The 20,289-nt window shown below is 34.4% G+C and overlaps 2 protein-coding genes across 2 annotated transcripts in view; one reads left to right on the top strand and one right to left on the bottom strand.

The window, feature by feature from the left end:
- The first annotated feature begins 45 nt into the window (after window positions 1–45).
- Window positions 46–956, top strand: Fdx1 (Adrenodoxin-like protein 1, mitochondrial Ferredoxin 1). Its single transcript, XM_076397837.1, has 4 exons — window positions 46–257; window positions 310–361; window positions 412–539; window positions 593–956. Exons 1-4 carry the CDS (start codon window positions 146–148, stop codon window positions 814–816), a joined length of 516 nt encoding a protein of 171 aa, XP_076253952.1. The 5' UTR covers window positions 46–145; the 3' UTR covers window positions 817–956.
- A 199-nt stretch (window positions 957–1,155) lies between these two features.
- LOC143192182 (sodium/potassium-transporting ATPase subunit alpha) overlaps window positions 1,156–20,289 on the bottom strand; it is a 46,961-nt gene continuing 27,827 nt past the window's right edge. Inside the window, exons 6-17 of the mRNA XM_076397576.1 lie at window positions 20,042–20,278; window positions 15,675–15,920; window positions 15,396–15,619; window positions 13,111–13,184; window positions 12,812–13,052; window positions 12,690–12,758; window positions 9,609–9,879; window positions 9,271–9,543; window positions 5,255–5,500; window positions 1,772–1,960; window positions 1,595–1,709; window positions 1,156–1,541 (exon numbers count right to left, since the gene is read on the bottom strand). Coding sequence (XP_076253691.1) covers window positions 1,430–1,541; window positions 1,595–1,709; window positions 1,772–1,960; window positions 5,255–5,500; window positions 9,271–9,543; window positions 9,609–9,879; window positions 12,690–12,758; window positions 12,812–13,052; window positions 13,111–13,184; window positions 15,396–15,619; window positions 15,675–15,920; window positions 20,042–20,278 — 2,297 coding nt within the window. The 3' untranslated portion in view covers window positions 1,156–1,429. The remainder of the gene's footprint in view (window positions 1,542–1,594; window positions 1,710–1,771; window positions 1,961–5,254; window positions 5,501–9,270; window positions 9,544–9,608; window positions 9,880–12,689; window positions 12,759–12,811; window positions 13,053–13,110; window positions 13,185–15,395; window positions 15,620–15,674; window positions 15,921–20,041; window positions 20,279–20,289) is intronic.

The following is a 20,289-nucleotide window of genomic DNA, read 5'->3' as shown; positions in this document are numbered from 1 at the left end:
GTCTAGTATGTATTACCGAAATCATAAGATTTCCAAATAAGAAACAAACATTATGAAACTACAAAAAAGTTGGGTTATCTTATAAAACCCCAAAATAAATGGTTTTATTTTTTATTGATATTATTTAAATGAAGAGGTAACAATAATGGCAGGTAGTTACTTAAAATTACTGAGTCGTTTTAAGGTTAAACCTAATTTAGTTAAATTATCCTCCGTTTCACGTCTTGTAAATAAACAAAATATTTCTACTACCTTTGGTAAGATAATAAAATTGCCTTTTTGTACGTATTCAATTATTCATTCTTATAGTAAACAGGCATGGAGAATTTGAATGGCTAGATCCCAAGTCAGAAGATGAAGTGTAAGTCTGATATGCCATTATTCTATTTGTATTCTTCCTATTTCTTGTAGAGTAAATGTAACATTTATTACAAAAGATGGTAACAGAGTAGCTGTTCGAGGCAAAGTTGGTGATAATTTGTTATATTTAGCCCATAGATATGAGATTCCTATGGAAGGAGCTTGTGAAGCTTCATTAGGTAGATTTTTAAATATGAGAATCAGAAATATTCTATTCACAATTTTCTTATAGCTTGCACTACTTGTCATGTATATGTACATGGGAATTATTATGACAAATTACCAACACCACTAGAGGAAGAGGATGATCTTCTTGATATGGCTCCATTTTTGAAAGAAAACTCACGTTTAGGTTGTCAAGTAATATTAACCAAGGATTTAGATGGACTAGAAGTGGAGCTTCCTAAAGCAACAAGAAATTTTTATGTTGATGGGCACACGCCTAAGCCTCATTAATTCTCAATAATTCCTAGAAAGGTTTAAATAATATAGTTACATTTTTGCAATTATCTCTGTTATACATTTTTGCTATTGATATTTATTATTATATAAGAATATTTTTGTTTGTTATAGAAAATAAATTGTTTTTAAATCGACCGAAGGTTTTATAGGTTAGTTAAGGACCCAAAATATTTTCACAGTTTGTGCTTTATACATTTTAAAAGTGGTTGATTATTGTCGGTATTAATTTTTGAATATGTCAATTTTATGTTTAAGTTGTTGCATACCTTACGGAAACAGGGAATTGTGTTTTCGAGGTTGACTATTGGAGAGTCCTATAATAAATATACAACAGCTTTTAAATATTTTATTTCTTAAAATAGTTTAAACTTAAAAATCTTACATATAACATTGTTCTAAAGCTCTAATCATTACAATTTTTATTTTCAACAGTGAACACATTCAAAACGAAGTTATTGGTATGACTATACTTGAACCCAAAATATTGCCATAATAAAAGTGGAACGAAAAAAACTGGAAACACTCACACTCAAAGTAAATGCCTTCCTACTGAGATACTAAATGACAATGGCTGTAATACGTTATTTTTGGTGCGTGTACAGCGAACCTAATAATACGTTTCTTTGCGGTACCAGCCTTGGGGGTATTTGCGTATCCGCCATTTTCTGAACTCGTCGAATGCGAATATAAGCAGAGCAAACGGGAGGGAGTAGCACCACCTAAAAAGTGACAGTTAGCCTAACAAAAAAATTGACATATTTCGTTTTATTACCATCTGAAGAGAATCGGATAAAATTTGAGATAACTCATGTTGGGAAGGTAAGAGAGCATGCAGGCGACTACGGTTTCCACCACCAAGCTGATATTAAGCACCATATTTCCCATTCCTGGAACAAAAGCGGGTTAAATCGGTTAATCGTTAGTTGTTTCGTGGTTTTTCCATAACAACCTTGTTTAAATATCGAATTGCTTCTCGTTTTACACACGACCAGATCCAGCCATTGCGTGACAACCACGGAAATCATGAAGGCGGTGTAGCAAGTATATTCCAGCACTTTTCGATTCTGATACGTCCATTCTTGTCCGTAATAATCAAGTAGGTCGTTCACTGATTCGGAATCCCATCGTTCTCGTAAACCTGTCGAAATAAAAAGAAATACATTTTCGTGGTTATATATGAATTTGAATCTTCTATACTGACTTCAAAACTTCGTAAAAGTGCATAGGTTTGGTTAAATTGGCAAAGCAGGCTTTGAAGCCACAAAAATAAGCGATTTTAACGTAAATTAGAAAAATTGGCGTTGAAGTTGAAAAAAAGTTGGAAAACCTTAAATTGCTAATATCAATAATTGTTTATTGTTACATTAGAGAATATTCAGGAAAAGATAAATATGCTAAATGATTATTATAACACTTATAGAAACTTCAATCAACCTGAACATATTTTAATCACCTATTGTGAGATATACAGTTATAAGCAGCGAAAAAATAAATTTTAAAAATATTCAGATTCAGTGAGCAAAATTTTAGTCTAACAATATCCATATTTTACTCAATAAAAGCAAGATAAAAAACTAAGCAGAATGTTAATAGGATAGTTGAATTAGAAAAGGAAATCTAGATATCGCTTTGTGTAAAGACAAGGCAAAATCTAAGACCCAAAAGTGGAAGTGACAAGATTCAATAATGTTAAAGCGTCGTTACTTTCGTCTAAAAATTAGTACGTACCATTTCTGGTGCTCTAACCATGTCAAATTTTGTGCTAACAAAATTCGAGACAATTTTCGAGAGGTCATGCTTTCTTGTTCCGATTTGAAGAAAAATACAGCTAATCGACATCAGTTATTGTTTAAATCATACAGGGAACAAGCTCGTTCAATGGAAATAAATGAGCATTAGTTTCAGCGTTTTATAAGTAACTATTTTGACTCCAGTGACGAAGAACGTGGGAAAATTCAAAACATTGAATTGGAAATGTCATTAGATTAACATTCATGACAAATTCAGGAAGTATTGACTGAAACCACGAAAGTGACTCGGCAAGTATTTTCCCAACTCTCTCACTGCCATGTAAATGACGCAAAAATAATGAAACTGAGTTTGCCATTAACTAAAGTCAACGGGCGCTGGACGCTGCTTTTTCATTTTTCATGCTTTGCTTTAAATTGTTGAGAAGGGACAAGAAGTGAATCCGACACAGAAGCGCAGAAGTCTATGAGGAACTATGAGAGTCGTTCACCTTTCATTCGACAGACCTCCTCAAATGTGCAGTGAATGTACTATTTTAAACGAATAATTTCTAATATTGCCTCGGAGGGAACCATTTAGAATTAGCCTTAAGCATTTGAAAATCATCAAGCTTACAAATATCAGATTATCGATATATCTATATATACATATATAGACTAATTCACGACAACCCACAAACTACAATCCGCCAATATGCGGAAAGTAATCTATTATCTCAACAATTTTCATTTTCAGCAAGCAATTTTCAGCAATGTATTGTAAAAGTTCAGAAAACTTCAGAAGCGCTTCATTGAAATATCCCTTTACCACTTGCACCAATCTTTGTAAATGATGTTTCAAAGTTATTTAAAAGAACACAAAATTTATTACTTAAATAGTTTCGTAGACAAGTTAAAAATAAGATAATATAACAGGTCAATTGAAAAGTCGCCGGTTTAACACATAGATGGCGCTACTAGAATTAAATCCATATGTTTTTTAGTTAGCTCTAACCCTCAAAAGATGCGTGTATAAATTCGACAGTTTGTAAATTATAGCATTTTGAGTGAAGCAAATTTTGTTATTGTGAAAAAAAAAATAAAAAGGAATTTCGCGTGTTGATAAAATATTGCTTTTTGAGGGAAAAAATACAGTTGAAGCAAAAACTTGCCTTGATGCCAAGTTTCCGGACACTGCCCCAGGAAAATCAACCATCAAGGATTGGTATACGAAGTTTAGACGTGGTGAAATGAGCATCGAAGACGGTGAACGCTGTGGACCACCAAAAGAGGTTGTTACCGACGAAAACATTTAAAAAATCCACCAAATAATTTTGAATGACCATAAATTGAAATTGAGTGAATTAGCAGACACTTTAAAGATATCAACTGAACGTATACATCATATCATTCACGAATATTTGGGTATGAGAAGACTCTGTGCAAAATGGGTGCTGCGCGAGCTCACTTTTGACCAAAAACAAAGGCGGGTTGATGATTTGGAGCAGTATTTGAAGATGATCAATCGTATTAAACCCGAGTTTTTGCGTCGATATATGACAATGGATGAAACATGACTCCATCATTTCACTTCGAAGTCCAATCGACAGTCATCCGAGTGTCGGAGAACGCAACAGTCGGCTGGCAAGGTTATGGCGTCTGTATTTTGGGATGTGCATGGAATAATTTTCATTGACTACCTTGAAAAAGGAGGGACCATCAACAGCGACTATTACATAGCGTTATTGAACCGTTTGAAGGATGAAATCGCCGATAAACGGCCGCATTTGAAGAAAAAGAAAGTGCTGCTTCACCAAGACAATGCACCGTGTCACAAGACAGTGAAAACGATGGCAAAAATCTATGGATTGGGCTTCGAATTGCTTCCTCATCTACCGTATTCTCCAGATCTGACCGAAGAAAGATCAGGAAGAAATTATCGTCTAATGAAGAGGTGATCGTCGAAATTGAGGCCTATTTTACATAGCGTTATTGAACCGTTTGAAGGAATCAGAAGAAGGAAAGAATCGCCGAAAAACGGCCGCATTTGAAGAAAAAGATAGTGCTGTTTCACCAAGACAATGCACAAATCCATGAATTGGGCTTCGAATTGCTTCCTCATCCACCGTATTCTCCAGGTCTGGTCCCCAGCGACTGTTTCCTGTTCTCAGATCTCAAAAGAATGCTCGCTATTTTGAAGCAAAGAACAAATCGTACTACAAAAATGGTATCGAAAAGTTGGAGGGTCGCTATAATCAGTGTATCACTCTTGAAGGGAATTATATTGAATAAAAAAAACTAATTTTGCAAAAAAAATGTGTTTTACTATGGTAGACCGGGTGCCAATTTTCAATTGACCTTTTATGAAAAAGTGTTCATCTAAATGGAAGTTAAGAAAGTACAATTAAAAGAAGTGGGATGAAATAGCAACTGCAAACAGAAGCAGAGGAAAATCAGATGCAGGTATAATGGAAAACACAAAAAACTTATTGTTGAACAAGTTGTGTTGTTGATCACATGTAAGTTTTCAGGTGAAAATTCATTAGAATAAGCACATTTATATTAATTAATGTCGTAATTATTTTCTGTATTCCTATTTGTATACTATATTATTATTTATTATATATTTATTTCTTTAAATAATTCAAAGTTCATCCATGTACAATCCCTTATTTCTTTTCATGTGGTCTGTGGAGGATACTCACCGAAAAGCTGCATGGGCATAAAACCGTGCTCAGCCATGATCGCAAAATACACGAAGAACCCGCCCATGGCCTCAATGAGCCCGATATGTCCGTAAGCCAGGAAGTACAACTTCCTGGTGACCAGCTTGTCTTTCCTCGGATTCCTGGGAGGGCGCAGCATTATATCACTCTCGGCTCTTTCATACGCTAAACTGATAGCTGGTAACATGTCGGTTAACAAGTCGATGCAAAGAATTGCCATTACACCTGAGGAGGGATGAGTCAGCTGATTAGTTGACGTTAAAAACCTCAAGTTATACCACAAAATATTGAGAATTTAGAAGGGTATCTAAAATGGGCGAATGCGAAACAATGTTTTAGTTTGTTCATTTGCGGCCAGGTGGCTCGAGGTATAAATTTAGTAGCAAAGCTAAAATTTGATACTTTCTACTTTCAGAAGGCTCTTCTTGAAAATAAGAAGTCGTAGAGCACATTTGTTTATATTTGGTAGAAATAATCAAGAATTTACTGGATATTTTGGACATTTTTGGTAATTATATATTTCCTATAGAAACAATTTGATTTATATACAAAGAATTTCGTTTCAATTTTTTTCGACAAAGCTTTTGTTGAAAGCGCCTCTTTCGAATTGGAGCATTTTTTAACAGGGCTGACAAAACAAACTTAAAAAATTTATTAACTTACATACGTGTCAAATATTAGTATTTTATTAACCGTGTTTTTATGGTTCTTTTTAGTTAAAACTAGCGACCCGCCCCGGCTTCGCACGGGTGCAATGCTGATACTAAATTAAATACACTACAGAAAAAATATGAACGTTGTATATAAAAACATAGCGGCCCGCTCCGACTTTGCACGGGCATAAAATATATATGCCTATGTCACTCAATGAAAACATGATTAAAATCGATCCAGTATTTTTGGTTCATTCATTACTGCCCTTGGCCTGCACGCATTAAATTTGGAGTAAAACAATTCCTCTTCCCCTATACTTACTATGAAGATTTCCTGCTATCTTTGGAATATCTAAATTCATACAATTTTTATTACATTACACATTTTTAAACGCAAATTTTAAATTTGTAATATCTCCGAAAATATTTGTTTAATTTACATGCTGTAAGGAACCATATTGATCTATATTAATTGCACACTGTATTTAAGGTACTTAATTCGATAAGGATTAATGCCGTATTGCTTAAAATAGCTTCGTAAATAAGCCATTTTCTCACGTAAAAAGTAAACAATAAAAATGGTTAATGTGGGTTATCCCTAAAAGATAAACATATACTTTTTTGTAGACCTTTTTATGGTGTACAATACTGTAGTACATTAATTTGATCTAACTCGTAGGGTTAGGCAGCGTTTTTGCTAATTGCTAAATAAGCCTAAAAAAATAGGTTAATTTACGACATCACGTTAGAAACCTCTAAAATTAGCAATGTTGCCTTAGTATATTATGCATGTATTATGCATATAAACCTTCCTCTTGAATCACTCTATCTATTGAAAAAAACCGCATCAAAATCCGTTGCCTAGTTTTAAAGATTTAAGCGCACATAGGGATATAGGGACAGAAAAGGCGACTTTGTTTTATACTATGTAGTGATGGTGTGTTTATATCTGAAGACATCTAAGGTGTTGCGTACCAGGATGTAGTACCGTTTCAAATAGAATGCACAGCTTTCCTAGGGATTCTGCACTACGTCAGAAATGGCTTTTAGAAATAAATAATAAGAAACAGACGGGAATATCTTGTGAGGTCTTAAATAAGAGCAAAAGGGTTTGTAATGTACATATTACACAGGCTGACCACAAACCGAAATGTGGAGAGTATTGCATAAAAAGTATACGGTTTCCAGTTGTTATTTAAATTGTATGTCTTTTAAAATGTTAATTATATATAACTGATTTGAAAATATGTGATCTGTGGCATAGAAAAAGGAAAACATTGATCCAGATATGTCACAAAATCACGAGTTCAACAGTGAAGCTATTAATGCCTGGCAGTATGATGAGACTTTTTTTACTTTGTTGGTAAATGATGTCTCAACTGTTCTATTTAAATCCCAGATAATGTACAAAACTTAACAAGCAGTCTGTCCAATATTTTATATCAGCAAATACCTGTATTTTTCAAAATGATAAACTGTTTTGGGCAATCTCAACGAAACGTGATTAGAAGAATAATAGTTAGGTTTTCTTTGTTTTGTTGAATGAGAAAAGTGAACAGAATGGCAAAAGGCAAAAATAAAACATTTTTTTATTGCAACATCTAAATATAGTACAGTTTATATGGATGGCGTACTATATATTATATGAGGTACTGTTAATCAAAGCTATTACAGATGGCCAGACTGAGGTAAAAGATGTGATAACAGGTCAATTGAAAAGTCCCCGGCCTACCATAGTAAAACACATTTTTTTGCCAAAATTAGTTTCTTTATTCAACATAATTTCTTCAAGGGTGATACACTGATTATAGCGACCCTCCAACTTTTCGATACCATTTTTTGTGGCAAATAGGCCTTAGTTTCAGCAATCACGTCTTCATTCGACGAAATTTTCTTCCCAGCGAGCACTCTTTTGAGATCTGAATACAAGAAATAGTCGCTGGGAGCCAGATCTGGAGAATACTGTGGATGAGAAAGCAATTCCATGAGTGAGCTCATGGATTTTTGACATGGTGCTTTGTCTTGTTGAAGCAGCAACTTCTTTTTCTTCAAATGCGACCGTTTTCTGGCGATTTCTTACTTCAAACAGTCCTATAACGCAATGTAATAGTCGCTGTAATGTAATGTGGACTGTTGCGTTTTCCCACGCTTTGGAGTGGGTTCATCTTGTGCAATCCACTCGGATGGCTGTCGATTGGACTTTGGAGTGAAATGATTAAGCCATGTTTTATGCATTGTCACATATCGACGCAAAAACTCGGGTTTATTACGCTTGATCATCTTTAAACACTGCTCCTAATCATCAACTCGTCGTTGTTTTTGGTCGAAAGTAAGCTCTCGCGGCACCCACTTTTCAGAGAGCTTTCTCATACCCAAATATTTGTGAATGATATGATGTACACGTTCAGTTGATATCTTAAAAGTGTCTGCTATTTCATTCAATTTCAATTTACGATCATTCAAAATCATTTTGTGGATTTTTTAATTGTTTTCGTCGGTAACAACCTCTTTTGGGCGTTCACTGTGTTCACCGTCTTCGGTGCTCATTTCACCACATCTAAACTTAGCATACCAATCCTTGATGGTTGATTTTCTTGGAGAGTGTCCGGAAACTCGACATCAAGCCAAGTTTTTGCTTCAACTGTATTTTTTCCCTTCAAAAAGCAATATTTTATCAACACGCGAAATTTCTTCTTATCCATTTTTTTCACAATAATAAAAGTTGCTTCACTCAAAATCAAAATCTTTTGAGGGTTGGAACTAACTAAAAAACATATGGATTTATTTTTAGTAACGCCATCTATGTGTCAGGCTGGGGACTTTTCAATTGCTTTGGAAACTGTTTGTTCAACCTGTTATTTGGAAAAATAAGATTTGAAAAGACATTTCAAAATAAATAGTCTTCAACATATATATTTTACTGTATTCTGTATATGGCCGAGTTATATTTAAAATAATATAAAATGTTTCACATTCAATAATTTACTAAACTTTGTACATTTAAAAGTATAAGTTTTGTGTTATATCTGTATATTACGCTTTAATGTATTGTTTGTTTAATATTTTGTCATTAAACATATACAATGTTAAGAACTCTTCCTTGAAATAATATTTACCATTTAAATTTTACATATATTTGGATAAAATGTATTTTTAAACTTTTATTGCATTTTTATTTTTACTATTTTTATTACTGCTATTATTATTAATGAAATATTTTAAATTTCATGCTACACATATTGTCAATCGCACCTTCTGATGGCAAATGAACGCTAAACTTGTTCACAGATAATACATGGGAGATACACTTCTAATTCCTCTGTATTTTGTTGTTATACGTACCTAAGGGAAGTGGAATGTTTAATAAGACGAAAGCCAAAAATGGTAGGATTTCTGGAACGTTGGAAGCGAGCGTGTAGGCGATCGATTTCTTCAGATTGTCGAAGATCCTGCGACCTTCCTCCACGCCAGTGATGATGGAAGCGAAATTGTCGTCCAGCAAGATCATATCGGCGGACTGCTGGGACACCTCCGATCCAGAAATACCCATGGCAATACCGATATCGGCCTTCTTCAGGGCCGGAGCGTCATTGACTCCATCACCTGTTACAGCGACTGAAAACCAAAGCCAGGCGCAACCGACAATTAAGGAAAACGCTAGTCTTATCCATTAACCTTACCTATCTCACCCAACCTTTGGCACCCTTCAACGATGTGCAGCTTCTGGGTAGGCGAGGTCCTGGCGAAGACGATCTCCCGGAAGTTGTACAGGATCCTGTCCAGTTCCTGGTCGTTCATGTCCCTCAAGGCCGCGCCGTGGATAACGATGGCTTTGTTCTTGGCGAACGGCAAGTTGGGAGGCAGGGTCTCGATCGTGTTGATGTTGAACGCCTCGATGACCTCCTCGTACGAGATGATACCCACTTCTCTGGCGATGGCCTTGGCTGTTACCTGACGTGTTTAACAAAAATTGGCACTGAAGAGTTTTTAGGTTGTTTCAGTGATAGTTTAAGACTTGTTTTAGGAAATTATGATATTATGATTATCTGTTGATTGACCATGGAACTGCTCATGCGCATTTATTTTAAAATAGCTTGAGAGATTTTACAGGCACGTGTTGTTGTTTACAAGAGTTGTGATTAGGTAGTAGATTTTAGGTAAATTTTATTTTTACAAAAATATGTTAAGGTAATCCCATTATCCATTTTCCTTGGTATGTATTACTTTATATGTATTATAATATATGTATATTATATAATTATTTTGTATATAATTATATAATGGTATTATATAAATGGCTATGGCTAACTCTGTAGACCAAGATGCGTTAACGTTTATAGATACAAGGAAATATCTTATGCCACACTTGTGTGTAGTCAATTACATCATAGTAATTTTACTTATATTTTTTTAACTATAAATTTTAAGTTTTCTTTGTATAATACATAATAGTTGTCAGTATAAAAAGTTAAAATTATTATGTTAGTATATGAATAAGTGTATGACATTGTTTTGGATTAAAAAAAGTTATTAGAATTATAACAAGGAAGGATTAGGAATTTGTTTTCAATATAATAAAACAGAAAGAAATGTAAATTGCAGCAATGTATATATACATTACTACATTGGCTAGTACATATATAGTCTATTCAAAGTTATTTTGTACATACGTCATCGAGATGTTTAATGTATTGCCCGTAAAAAGAGACACAGTGCCGGTTGTCAAACGTACCCAAAATTCTTCAAAATATTAATTATAGTACTACAGGTTATAAACGGGCAAACGTTATTTTGGCGCTTTGATTGTTTTGATAAATTTGAAATCGCTGCTTAATATATCATATTACTTTGTTTGAAAATGCCGAAAACACTGGATAGTCAGGGTCACAAACTGATTGCATCCTTAATAAGTTATTACGAAAAGGAACGAGATAATGGAGGCCCCCTTTTGCCCGTAAATTCCGTTAGACAGGTAAATATTGATGATATTAAATATTATAAGTTGCTGCAATTGTATTGAAAATGTTTTTTAGCGTGTTGCAGCTTCGCTGAATAATGGTGTGGATACTATGACTAACATCGCTTACAAAATGAAGATTCAACCAAGAAAACCCGTGTACATACAAATTGGGTGACGAATCTTGACCATCTGGATAATGGCTCTATTCGAGATCAAATTTAGTGAACAGTGAGTACACAAACTATTTTATCGATATAAACATAATTTAATAAAATTATCTTGTTATTCAAAATCAAAAATGTGTTAAGGTAATTCCATTATCCATTTTACTTGGTATGTATTATTTTATATGTATTATAATATATGTATATTATATAATTATATTGTATATACAAAATACTACATTTGTATATACTACATACAAATTGGGTGACGAATCTTGACCATCTGGATAATGGCTCTATTCGAGATCAAATATATGAAATTTAGTGAACAGTGAGTACACAAACTATTTTATCGATATAAACATAATTTAATAAAATTATCTTAGAGAAAATTATTAATCTGGAAATTATACAAAAAACCGGACATGCAGCTTTTTGAAGGATGAAGTCATACACTTTTACGAGACATAGGATTTAAATGGTGTAAAGATAACCCCCAAAAAGGCCTAATGGAACTTCCAGACATTGCCTTAAAAAGAACTAAATGTTTAAATACGTACAATAAAATCAAGGAAGATAAATTATTTGACTTTGTGTATCTTGATGAAACTTGGATATTTCAAAATGGTTCATTGGGGCACTCTTGGCAAGACAGTAACAAAAATGTGTAAAGACAACAAAAATTGATGGAAAAAGATAAAAGTTACCATAGCATTTGATTAGGTTTTAATGGTCATAATATTCATTAATAATTAATTGTAGATATATTGTTATTCATGTAGATAATAAGAATGGTTTTTTTTCCTGGAGCAGAATTAATATTTTCCTCCAAGTCCAAGGGCGACTACCATGAAGAAATGAACCATAACATGTTTTTGTTATGGTTTGAAAATCAATTGTCAAAGAACCTGGAGGAACCATCAGTGATTATTATGGACCATGCGCCATATCATAGCACACTGGTAGAAAAAATCCCAACAATAGCATCAACAAAGGCTGTAATGAAGGAATGGCTTTCAAAACGTGAATTGAGTTTTCCAGAGACTAAGCTAAAAACTGAACTATTTCAAATTGTTACTAGGTAAATATAAATGAAATTATTCTTCGCGTTTTTTTGCAATTTACTTTTTAGAAATAGGCCCGAAAAAAGATATACAGGAAAAAAATCAAATATGCTCTTTAATGAAAGTAAAATACATTACTTTGATATATAACTGTTAATTAGGTGGATTAGGCCTCCAGGGGGATACCACTACATAAAAAAACGCGCCTAGAACTCTATCTCATGGATGACGTGGAAAAGAGTTGAATGTAAATATAATAAAACAATTGTAACCTACACCCTGTGTACATTTTTGTTTCATTACTTTATTTAAACTAGAATTTTGTTGTGTATCAAAGCGAAACTGAACTAAAACTCAGAGTTGATGTGGCAACATTGCGGCGTTTTGACGTCACAAATTTAGATGACGTATGTACAAAATAACTTTGGAGAGACCATACATCGCATTGGCTTAGAATTGCTTAATGGAAAGCTCAAATGGAGTCTTTGTATTACTTAGTATTGTCAAGGTACAAAATATACCAAAATAGCAACCCCCGTACTACCGACACAACGATAACTCAAAGGTACATACCGGGTGATCACCAGTGACCATTACAACACGTATACCGGCCGACCTACACCGCTCGACCGCGTCTGGAACCTAAAATAATCATTTTTAAGCTAAACCGGCTTCACGCATAGCAAATTGTTAACCTGAGGCCTGGGAGGGTCGATCAAGCTCATGAAGCCGACGAAACGCAGGTTTTTCCTGGGGAAGTTCGGTGGTTCCGCACAGAAGGGATACTCCTTCGTGTACTGGTTGTCCAGGACTAAGTCGGCGAATCCCAGGACTCTCTCGCCTTTTTCCGCCAGTTCCGTGCATGCTCTATCGCATATTTCCATCATCTCGTCGTTCATTTCTTGTGTTCCCGACTCGGTGCAAATCGTGGAGCATCTGGATGGGATGGGACACTGACAATAACTTGTATAAAAGTAACTGACATTATTCTTACCTCGCCAAGATTCTCTCTGGTGCTCCCTTCATGGCCAACAAACAATAACCCTCTTCCATGGCATGAATACTGATCTTTAAACAGAAACAAATAATAAAAATGAAAAGTTTTTATGTTATTGTGGTATTAAACGATTTGAAACCTTTACTTTTATATATTACGAGAAATTTGTAGAATTTTATGATGATGAGTATGGCGTGGAAAATATATAGCCTTTTTATTCTTCATTACAAGAACAGTAACAAAGAATTATTACAGAATTACAGAATTATCAGTGGTGGTAAAGAATGAATTTAGTACAACAAATCTAATTACAAAAAGAATAAAAATGAATCGATTTAAGTGATACTTAATGAAATACATCAGCGTGCAGCAAATATAATACAACAAGCTAATAAGAATGATATGGGAAGCTGAGATAACAGAAAGAGAGAAAATAAGACATTTCAGAGAAACTTAATGCAGAATAGATTCGAACAAAGAATTTGCTAATTGGTTCTTTTCTAGAATGCAATGGTGGGTTTTAAAGGTTAACTGTCAATGAACATTGGTAATTTATCATAAGACAATCTTGGTTTTCTTCCATTAATTTTGTTGTGAAGAACTTAATTTGTTTGGTTAATGATGGCAAGATCAATTAGTTGATTAGTTTTTATTAACAACCTATATTTAAAGTCGGCCATTACCATCTTTTTTAAAAAATCTACCAATGCAACTAAATTGCTATACACGACATAGTTTATATACTGACTTCATAATTGACCTTACGACTTTGTGAAAAATGATAAAAAAAGGTCTTTCTGCACGTTCCCGGTTATTACTGATTTATGAGCTCGAGATATTTCGAATAAAGGAAATAAGACAATTTCTGTATCTTTCTCTTAGAGATTGTGTTAGAAAAGATATGTCTTGGAAGCTTCTATTATTTAGAAAACAATGATTAACCCAAAAAAAGACATCAATTGAGATGCGGCTATGAGATTTGGAGAATGAAGTTCTGCTACACCAAAGGCAGAATAGTAAGTAGCTGACACTGAAATATCAAACTGCCCTTGTACTCTTCTTCAAAAAACCATATATTCAATGCATCGCTGTATCAAAACATTGTTTTTCCAATATTAAACAACTATTTGAAAAGTATCCTTTGAAGGTACCATCCCAATATTATATACATAGATAAAATAATATGAAGACCATGCAATAATACATCTTGTTGCCTTTTGGCGATACTGCTTCTGTTACCCAGTTTACATGGCAAGTCTTGCAGGTTATATTTCGTTGTATTATAGGTTTTCTTTTCCAAATGTTAAAACAAGCGATCGTTGAATATATGATCGAAATATATGACCTCTTAAAGTTCGAAGATAATGATCACTAATGCTCAGTTAGTGGAACCATCTGTAACGAAAACATCAGAGTTGTTTAACATTTCATTTAGTGACTATCCATGATAATAGCATCATACATAAAGCATGATAAAACATCACCGGTGAAGAGGAATAGTGTTCGAAACGCAGTTAACTGACAAAGACCGAGTAATATTAAGAAGGATTGTGGCCAGACAGCGTAAAACTACCGCGACAAAAGTGACAGCAGAATTTAACACTCACATGAATAATACTACTTCGACAAAAATAGTATTCATGGAAGGGCTGAGATTGCCAAGCCTTTTATGATGGAAGCTAACGCTAACCTGTGAAAGAAGTGGTGCAACCATCATAAAACCTGGACACTTGATGATGGGAAGAATGTGGTATGGTCCGATGAATCATAGTTTACATTATTTCCTACAAACGGCCGGGTTTATATCTGGAGAATTCCAAAAGAAACCCACTATCCGGGTTACATGCTGCCTACCGTCAAGCATGGGAAAGGTTCCGATATGATTTGGGTGGAAATGTTGTATAATTCATCTGGTCCTGTCACTCATATAACTAACTGGCCAAATTATTGCGAATAAATATCTCGATATCCTCAATAATAAAGTTCTTATTATAAGTGGTATAATGCTCCCAAAAAGGTTCAGTCTTGATCTGAATAGCATCAGAATACAATTAAACATCTTTCCTAGTCTGCACAATCGCCAAACCTCAACATAATTTAAGAATTACGGGGAGTTTGGAAGCAAAGAGTAAGAAATGGGAGAACATTTTGTTGGAAATAATTCTGTAACTGTTTCAAAAGTAGCTCAACATCATTTTGTCCATCCCATATACGTCTATCCGTAATCTACGCATTAGGGCGGATAATTAAGTGATATTTTATATAAATGAGGCAATATTTACCTGATATTTTGTGGTAGAACTAAAAGGAATCTCCAACAACTTGGGGTTCTTCTGTCGAAACTCGCTTGGCTTGCCATGGACATGGCTTACTTCCACGAATTTCAGTATAGCCTCCTCTGAAGCGTCGCCTCGAACTTTCCTCGACTGGACCGGCATACCTTCCTCGCCCTGGAGGAACTCTGCCCGGTTGCATAACGTCGCGCAGCGCATCAACGTTTTATATTCTAAACAGAAAAATACGTTTAGCCTACGGCTGGTGCTTGACCGACTGTGGGGAACCTTCTAGCTGATTATAATTGGGAGCGTCGGTTTGTTCCGCGGTACTATCGGCGCACATGATCTTTTTGTTCACCCAGAAATGACAGACGGTCATTTTGTTTTGGGTTAGGGTACCGGTCTTGTCCGAACAGATGATCGATGTGGAACCCAGCGTTTCGACCGCCTCCAAATTCTTTACCAGGCAGTTTTTGGCGGCCATTCTTTTTGCTGTTACTGACAAGCATACTGTGACCGTTGCTAACAGACCTGCAAGGAGAAGATTTTCAGCATATTTATTTCATATAAAAATAGACAATAACGGATTTAATGAAACATTTTTCATTGTTTTTTTAGCTACTGCAATGACCTGTTAGGCAACCGCGTATTCACCAGCATGGGGCCAGTAATCGACAACGCGCATGAATCCGAGGATATAAAAGAACAAGACGACCACAGCCCGTCCAATAAAACAGCTAATTCACGTCATAGATGATGTTAAATACATTGCCAGTTGAGTATGTATAGTTTGTAAAAATATACAATTTGTTTTAAACCTCGAGTGGATTTTTTCTTCTTATTTTTTTTCTGGATATAAATAAATAAAATGCTGTCTGATATATTTTCGTATTTTAATATTTTATAATATTTGTATTTATGTAGAATCTTATTTTAATCATTTTTTTAAGAATTTGCATTTGGGTTTTATTTAAAATTTAATTGGTCAGTAGAAAAGTGACGTCAGGGTTTAGTCACGTCATGCGTATGAAATCCTCAACCAATGAAATGGCTTCCTTATAAATTATGCTCTTTTCAAGTGTCTGTAATGGTAATTTAAAATAACCAATATTAAGTTAATACTCCATATATTACTATTTCTTTTAAACTAATGTTACTGACAGTTGACAAATGACAGTGACAACGTTTGTTACAAGTGAATTTGGTGTTATCAAATATTAAATTAGTGCTGATAATAAAACAATCGAAAATGTTTATTAACATGATTAATTATATATTGAATCTTTCCTAATAATTTATAAAAGTAATTTTGGGATTACTAATATATAACCTCCCGAAAACTGAGCTAAAACTGATGTGACGAAAGACCTAGAGTTTTAAACTAATATAAGTTAATGACAATTCATAAAATTTGACATATAACAAACACTGAATAAAAACAAAATCATTTAATACTAAAATTAACCATCTATGATTATTAATATAATTAAAGTGTATTAAAATAAACCTATTTTGAAAGTTTCTGGATAATTTTAAACTGGTACTGTTGCCAGTTTTTATTTGGCAGCCCCCCTTCGGTCAGGTATAGTAAATGATGATCAATTAGGATTTTTCTAGGCGTCAGACGTAAAAAGTCGGTTATGCAACTAGTTGCAAAGTCTCTCTGTCGAAAAATTTCAAGTATTTTCGAAATAAATTTCAAAGAACCGCCAGTCGCATATTTTTAGCGATGTAATTTCACGACATATATTATATAAATAGATTAATTGAAAACCCAAATCGGATGTTATAACAAAGTGTGTATGCAACAAACAAGACGTTCGATTAGGACATGTGCCAAGCAATTTATGCATCTATCTTTCGAAATAATGAGGATTTATGGTTTTACAGGTGAATGATGTTTTTCGGGTACGTCATATAGTGACGAGGAATCTGTTGCTTTTTGCGATAATGCTTTTTGGAATATTTATTAATAAAATAGAATCTGAATAGTTTATCACAAAATGGTTTTCCCTTAAGTGCATCCATGGATCTTACAATATTTCGTGTTTGTACCTATATAACAACAGCCTATTAGCACACTAACTATAATTAACAGGACAATTGAAAAGTCCTCGGCCTACTATACTAAAAAACATTGTTCTGGCAAAATTAGTTTTTTTATTCAACATAATTCCCTTCAAGGGCGATACACTGATTACAGTGACCCTCCAACTTTGCTTCAAAATAGGCCTCAGTTTCGGCGATCACCTATTCATTCGACGAAAATTTCTTCCCAGCGAGCATTCTTTTGAAATCTGAGAACAGGAAATAGTCGCTGGGGGCCAGATTTGGAGAATACGGTGGATGAGGAAGAAATTGGAAGCCCAATTCATGGATTTTTGCCATCGTTTTCACTGAATTGTGACACGGCGCATTATCTTGGTGAAGTACCGCTTTCTTTTTCTTCAATTGCAGCCGTTTTTCGGCGATTTCGTCCTTCAAATGATCCACCAACGTTATGTAATAGTCGCTGTTGATGGTTCTTCCTTTTTAAAGGTAGTCAATGAAAATTATTCCATACGCATCCCAAAATACAGACGACATAACCTTGCCAGCCGACTGTTACGTTTTCCCACTTCAGTGGGTTCATCGTGTGCAGTCTACTCGAATGACTGTGATGGGTGACATGATGGAGCCATGTTTAATCCATTATCACATATCGACGCAAACTCGGGTTTATTACGCTTGATTATGTTCAAACAATGCTCCGAATCATCAACTCGTCGTTGTTGCTGGTCAAAAATGAGCTCACGGGGCACCCACTTTGCATAGAGCTTTCTCATACCCAAATATTCGTGAATGATATGATGTACACATTCAGTTCATATCTTTAGAGTGTCTGATTTTTCATTCAATTTCAATTTGCGGCCATTCAAAATCATTTTGTGGATTTTTTAAATGTTTTCGTCGGTAAGAACCTCTTTTGGGCGTCCACTGCGTTCACCGTCATGGTTGATTTTCTTTCTTTCTTTCTTTTTCTTTCTTTGATTTGATTTCTGCATCAAGCCAAGTTCTTGCTTCAACTGTATTTTTTCCCTTTAAAAAGTAATATTTTATCAAAAAGCAATTTTTTTCACAGCAACGAAAGTTGCTTCACTCAAAGTGCTATAATTCACAAACTAATGATCCGACAGTTGTCAAATTTATACACGCATCTTTTGAAGGTTGAAGACTAACTAAAAAAGAAATGAATTTATTTGTAGTAGCGCCATCTATGTGTCAGGCCGGGGACTTCTCAATTGACCTGTTAAAACAGATTTACAATAATGATTTCATTTAGTTTATGTTTTTTAATTTTTTTTTCATTAAGTACTTATTTAAATTACACCTACTTGTTGTACCAAATATGGCGTAGAAGCTTTTGAACTAGGTATATACAGAAGAGTGTATTCAAATCACATTGCCAGCTACTCACACTCTTTGGGGTCTTTTAGTCCCAAATTTATTTCAATTTCTTCAAAAATACTTCAAAACTATTACACTAATGAGCTACTACATGCCAATGTAGTTACGAGCTCTCATCAAATCATGCTTTCAATTCTTCGGCTTCAAACTTTTTCAGTGATAGTAAAATAAATTATATTTAAAAATACCTGTAGTAGATAAATCATATAAGATTTTTGTTTATTTTTATTTAGTTATTACAAAGATTATTATATACATATTTCATTTTAAAATGTTTTTTTTTTGTGTTAAAAATCTATGTTTGATTATTTTCTAATTTTTAGTGAGTTCCTTATTTATTTTTTGAAGTCGAAGGAAAATATTTTATTTTTCTCTTTTTATTTATAGATATTCACTCAAAAAACTACGCAGTTATTTTATTGAATATTTCAACGGGTAGGCCAAATAAAGGTGCAGCCCGTATGAGGAATGAAGGGATAAAGAAATAATGACTGAAAATAAGGAGCGTTTCAGGCCTCTTGACTTTGAGCTTAGGTGTTTTGACAAATGTTATAACTAAACTAGCCCAACAAGAAGTTATTGTCCGCGCCGTGAATGGAACCCACGACTTCCCATTCGGAGCTAAACGCTTTAACCATTACACCATAAAATAAACTGTCTACAATATTTCTACGAGTCATAAGCTATTGTTAGTGCTTAAAAAGCAAACTGAATGGCTTTTGCACTGAACGACTTTCCGTCACATCAGCTCAGTAATAACATTATACACAAATATCTGATTATTTTATATAAAAAATATGTGAAAATTTTGAACGCGCCTTTGAAATTTGAGCGTTTCCATCGATTTTCCCCCCTTCCCCCAACAGATTCTGACTTGGTTCCGATGGGACCACGTCGGAAGTGTACTCTTTCGAATAAAAATTTTTTTTTAAATCGGTCCTGAAAAATTGACAGAGAAATCGGCGAACATGCATATAAAAAAAATATACAGTCGAACATTGAACCTGCTTCTTTTTCGAAGTCGCTAAATAAAATAGAACTGTGGTTGAAAACTGGTGTAGTGTTTAATTCTGAAGAAATATAACAAATATTAGGCTGTAGTTAATTATAGAGAACACTTACTGAAGTTATTTTATACGTGTTTTTCATATAATATAATTAAATCATTAAAGAGCATAATGAAAATAAACGGTCTGATATCATACCTTCAGGAACATTGGCTACGATGATGCCAATCAGGAACAGAGAAGCTTCAATCCAGGAATAGTTCATGGCCAAGGCAGCGCTACCGAAAACCACACCCAGGAAGCAAGCCCAGACGCTGATGATCTTCATGAAGTGCTCTAGCTCTCTAGCTATGGGAGTCTTGTTGGGCTGTAAACGCGCTGTCAAACCGGCAATCCTCCCCATAACGGTTTGATCCCCGGTAGCAACGACAATACCTGCAAACATA

This window comes from Rhynchophorus ferrugineus, unplaced genomic scaffold (genome assembly GCF_030347505.1).
Source record: "Rhynchophorus ferrugineus isolate W39M unplaced genomic scaffold, kcgeb_rfMv2 rfM1, whole genome shotgun sequence".
Taxonomy (NCBI): domain Eukaryota; kingdom Metazoa; phylum Arthropoda; class Insecta; order Coleoptera; family Curculionidae; genus Rhynchophorus; species Rhynchophorus ferrugineus.
This window is presented reverse-complemented; position numbering and strand designations above follow the sequence as displayed.

What these genes read in the sequence shown, in the direction of transcription:
- Fdx1 (XM_076397837.1), top strand. Translation starts at nt 146, where the DNA reads ATGGCAGGTAGTTACTTAAAATTACTGAGTCGTTTTAAGGTTAAACCT. An exon ending in CCCAAGTCAGAAGATGAAGT is followed by an intron (nt 362 to 411) that starts GTAAGTCTGATA and finishes TATTTCTTGTAG; the next exon opens with AGTAAATGTAACATTTATTA. An exon ending in AGCTTGTGAAGCTTCATTAG is followed by an intron (nt 540 to 592) that starts GTAGATTTTTAA and finishes ATTTTCTTATAG; the next exon opens with CTTGCACTACTTGTCATGTA.